This window comes from Telopea speciosissima, chromosome 10, assembly GCF_018873765.1.
Source record: "Telopea speciosissima isolate NSW1024214 ecotype Mountain lineage chromosome 10, Tspe_v1, whole genome shotgun sequence".
Classification (NCBI taxonomy): domain Eukaryota; kingdom Viridiplantae; phylum Streptophyta; class Magnoliopsida; order Proteales; family Proteaceae; genus Telopea; species Telopea speciosissima.
Genome location: NC_057925.1, coordinates 45,468,877 through 45,472,747, shown reverse-complemented (window position 1 = coordinate 45,472,747; position 3,871 = coordinate 45,468,877). Strand labels below are relative to the sequence as shown.

Sequence of the window (3,871 nt, the reverse complement as noted above, 5' to 3'; positions counted from 1 at the left end):
AACAACATCTTTCATTTGGTTTCAAAGGTTACAAAAAAGGAAAATGCTTTAATTTAAGATTCTAATCATAACAAACACCAGTTTGGGGACCAAATCAAGGGTTGGAATATCGCACATCAAATGGAAGTTTGATGAGGGTTTTAAAACAAGGAATCAATATCTTATTCGGGTCCAACCGATGCCAATCCAATTCCGCACGGGATCAGCTGACATTTTACCGGAATCCTAAAAACCAAGTGTGGTTCAACCGCTCCAAAATGGCAGGAATCGGAATCGAGACCAGGCTAGAGCGTTTCCGATTAGAACCCTAGAAACTCAACCCAATATAGAACGGTCGACCGGAAACTGAAGGGTCAGTGAAGATGCTCGACCGAATCCGATCAGAACCCTAGAATCCCAGAGCGGACCAGCCGCTCCAATCAGATAGGATTCCACAAACCCCATTCGGACTTTTTTTAAACACATAATGGCTTCTACAACTTTTGGTTCTAACGAAAGAGGAATCCAAGGAGATATTGAGCTAACAATGTCAGTACTTACTAGTTACTACATAAGCGGATGAAAAATTAAATAGATTCTTTTCTTTAATTACATTATAAGAAGAAACGAAGGCAATATAACTAGTATACTACTACTAGTACTACAAGCACTACTTCAGACTACAAATGCAGTCAAATAAATTGTCAACAACTCTCTTTCTAACAACTAAATCTTTACCAATAAATACACGGAGAAGCCCTCCAATCCCTTGGGTTCCAACTCTGCAAAAACAAACATTACACGAAACCACTAGGGCCATCTTCATCATCATCATCAACTTCTCCCTTCATTAAACCCTTACCAGCCTCTACCTGTTCTTGTTAGTAACCCGTAGGGAACTCACATTTGCCATATTCTGCAAAACAAACAAACAATCATCTTTTAAGTCAGTCTCAAGAACAGCTCCCAAAGCAACTTAATCAATCAATCAACCTAAATCAAAGGATTTCTAAATCCCAAAACAAGATAAGAGTTGCATTCTGTGTGAGAAACCCAAAATCAAAAGCAATAAACTTTTTTATGGTAAAAAGCAAGAAATTTGGTCCATGGTCTGAAGGTCTCATGGTCTATGGTCCAACTGTGACAAGACAGCACTTTTGTTTCCAAAAACGTGTCTCCCACCGCCTCTAATCTTTAGATCCGATCACTACTCCAATCTCACACCACACAGTCTGCAAAGCCCATATGGAAAGAAAGTGTGGAAAATGGGAAAAGTAGAGAAAGTGGGGACTATGGTAGACCATCTCTGCTGTCCCGCCTGCAATTCTCATTTGTTAGCAGAAACCACTACTACCGCCGGTGGTGGCCGAGGATCTAAATTCTGAAAATGCCCATTTCGTAAAGGAAGGATAAAAAAACACAGAAAAGAGGAGAAGTGTAAAGAAGAAGGAAGACGCACTGGGAGGTTGGGTGACGACATAAGCGGACCCTTGGAAATCACAGGTACCCATTACTCTCCCCTTCTTCTGGTAGTAGCTGTTGAATGCGAAGGATGCGTGTGCCTCTAGTGTATTCGGATCGTAACATGTGCTACCCGGTTGGATCTTCTCGCAGTCCGCTCCTCCCTCCCCGCACGCGTAATCAAGCGCCGCCTGCAACCTCTTCTCCCCTGCTTTCCCGTTCGCCACACACCACGTCTGCCCTGACGACCTCGTCGATACGCCGCTGCTTCCCCCGCCGTTCACGGGCGTCAACTGGTTCTTCCCTCCGCCCACTGGCCCATGCTGTTTCACTTCCTGCAGTGTGAAGGGTATATCGTAAACCTTCTCCTCGTTTGGGTAGAAAAGACCGTAATTTCTCTCGGAGCTCGGACCAGGCTTCTTGTTCTCATTGAACAGCGCGAATAGGTAGACCTCTATGTCCGTCTTGGGCCTCAATGGCGTTCCTCCGCCCGTGAGTACATAACGCACAAGATTGCCATTGTAGGCGGCTGCGTTCTCCTCGCTCGCCCCCTTCTCGTTCTCGTCTCCCTTGGAAGGCCAACCGGTCTCCGTCACCATCATCCCCAGATCATCGTACTTCAAAGCCGACATGGCCGCAAACACCGCATCGATTTGCGCGTCAAAGAGACTGAAGTAGCGCAGTCCATTACCGGCGTCCACCACACCTGGGTTCTCCCTGAAGAGTGCGTAATCCAGAGAGATAACGTCGGCATTAGCGGAGTAGGCGAAGAAAGGGTAAGCATTCACCATTAGGTCCGACCCAGTCCCCCGGAGAAAGTCCAGCATGGGTTTGATGACAGGCTCGATTAGCTCCTGCTTGAACGATCCAGCGGAAGAAGGGTAGGAGTTCTGCAAAGCACTAAGGGCTATGGGTGAGGACACCTTAATGGAAGAGTGGAGATTGTATTTTACGAGCGCAGCATGGACGTTTCGCATGGCAGGGACAAGGTAGTCGGTTAGGTTGTCTGGATCAACAAAAACCTCGTTACCGACGGCAATGGCGTGGATTTGGGTGGCTGGGTAGTAAGAAACGATGTTCTTTTGAACCCATGCGTTGGCGAAGGATGGTCTCTTTGCGGCCAGGTAGAGCCTTTCGTTTGGTAAGTCGACGACGACCTTGATGCCTGAACCAGCAAGGGCTTTAAGCACGGCCGGGTCGGTGTCGTAGAGCTTGACTCTTTCAAGACCCTGAGACTTGAGGAGCTGGACAACCTTCACTGCAGAAGGAAGGTTGTTTGCTATTCGCCCGTAGTTAACTCCGATGGAACCCGCATCTGCAAATGTAAGCGTTAGAAACAATCAGAAACATTTTACAGAAAAAGAGAGAGAGGGATACAGTAGTATAAGAAAATGCAGAAGAGATGCCATGTTATTACCTGCAGCAAATGCGAAGATGCAGAGAAGTAAGAGGAAGCAAGGAATGGTGAGAAGTCCCATGCTCTGATTCTGAAAGCAGCAGAAACGGAGCATGAGAGATGAGAAGGAAGGAGAAGATGCAATGCAAAGGCGGTGTTTGTTTTGGGGAAACTGGAACAAATGAGGAGGAAGTGGGGAGAGTGGGAGTAAGGGAGTGTGAGGTGGGGAAGAATAAGATAGGTGAGAAAGATGCAGAGAATACGGAGAGGTTAAAAGCTTGTGCAGATCGAGAAGGTGTGGCGGGCCCCACGGGGCAGCTCTGACATTACCCAGGCTAGGAGGGAGGTTCTGGGAACTGGGAATTACGGAATTACCTCCTTCCGTTATTTTTAATCTCCCATTAATAACATCGTAATAACGTTGACGATAGTTTTCTGTCAAATAATAGTAGAAAAGTTACCAATTTTATTGACGAATGTTATAACGGCTAGGGAAATATATATTTTTTTAATCATTTCCCTAATTTCGAACGTTGGGCAATGCCGCAATCAGGCGCTCTCACATTGCTGCGCGCCAGCTGGGGGGGGGGGATCCACCAACTTGACCGTTTTGACAGTCATCAAGATCAGATCTGGGAAGATACATTTTATCTTGTCCGTACACCTGTCATGCGGACCATCCCAAACAACCTTTCTCTGTTTTGGGTTTTTTTGTTTTACTACCCCGAATCATGCCTTATTACAACAATACCATTTGGATGATGAGATGTGGGGACAAAAGTGTTATTACACATTTCTTATACCTTTATCTAAGGTAGCATATCACGGTTCAATGGTGGTTGAGGTTTAGCTGCAGGTTTCATGGACCGGTCTGTTTATAAATCTCTTTGGGGGAAAAAGAAATTTGTCAAACTCTGTTGCCTCAACTAGAACTAAAGAAGAAAGAACAAGAAGTTGCTGCTTCAAAGAATAGCAGGAGTTACAAAGGAAATGAAGCTTAAGGGAAGCCCCTCTAGCAAGTATATGAGCATCCCT

The 3,871-nt window shown here is 45.7% G+C and overlaps 1 protein-coding gene across 1 annotated transcript; it reads right to left on the bottom strand.

Annotated features, from left to right (window-relative positions):
- Positions 1-796: 796 nt before the first annotated feature.
- On the bottom strand, positions 797-2,984 carry LOC122643073 (glucan endo-1,3-beta-glucosidase 12-like). The gene is made up of 3 exons (XM_043836707.1): positions 2,858-2,984; positions 1,439-2,755; positions 797-895 (listed from the first exon to the last, which is right to left on the bottom strand). The coding sequence occupies exons 1-3, from the start codon at positions 2,949-2,951 to the stop codon at positions 861-863; spliced, it is 1,446 nt and encodes a 481-aa protein (XP_043692642.1). The 5' UTR covers positions 2,952-2,984; the 3' UTR covers positions 797-860.
- Positions 2,985-3,871: the final 887 nt, after the last annotated feature.

Coding starts and splice junctions, on each gene's coding strand:
- LOC122643073 (XM_043836707.1), bottom strand. CDS start 2,951: ATGCTCCGTTTCTGCTGCTTTCAGAATCAGAGCATGGGACTTCTCACC. Junction 2,756..2,857: donor CATCTTCGCATTTGCTGCAG/GTAATAACATGG, acceptor TTACATTTGCAG/ATGCGGGTTCCATCGGAGTT. Junction 896..1,438: donor TGTCGTCACCCAACCTCCCA/GTGCGTCTTCCT, acceptor TTTGTTTTGCAG/AATATGGCAAATGTGAGTTC.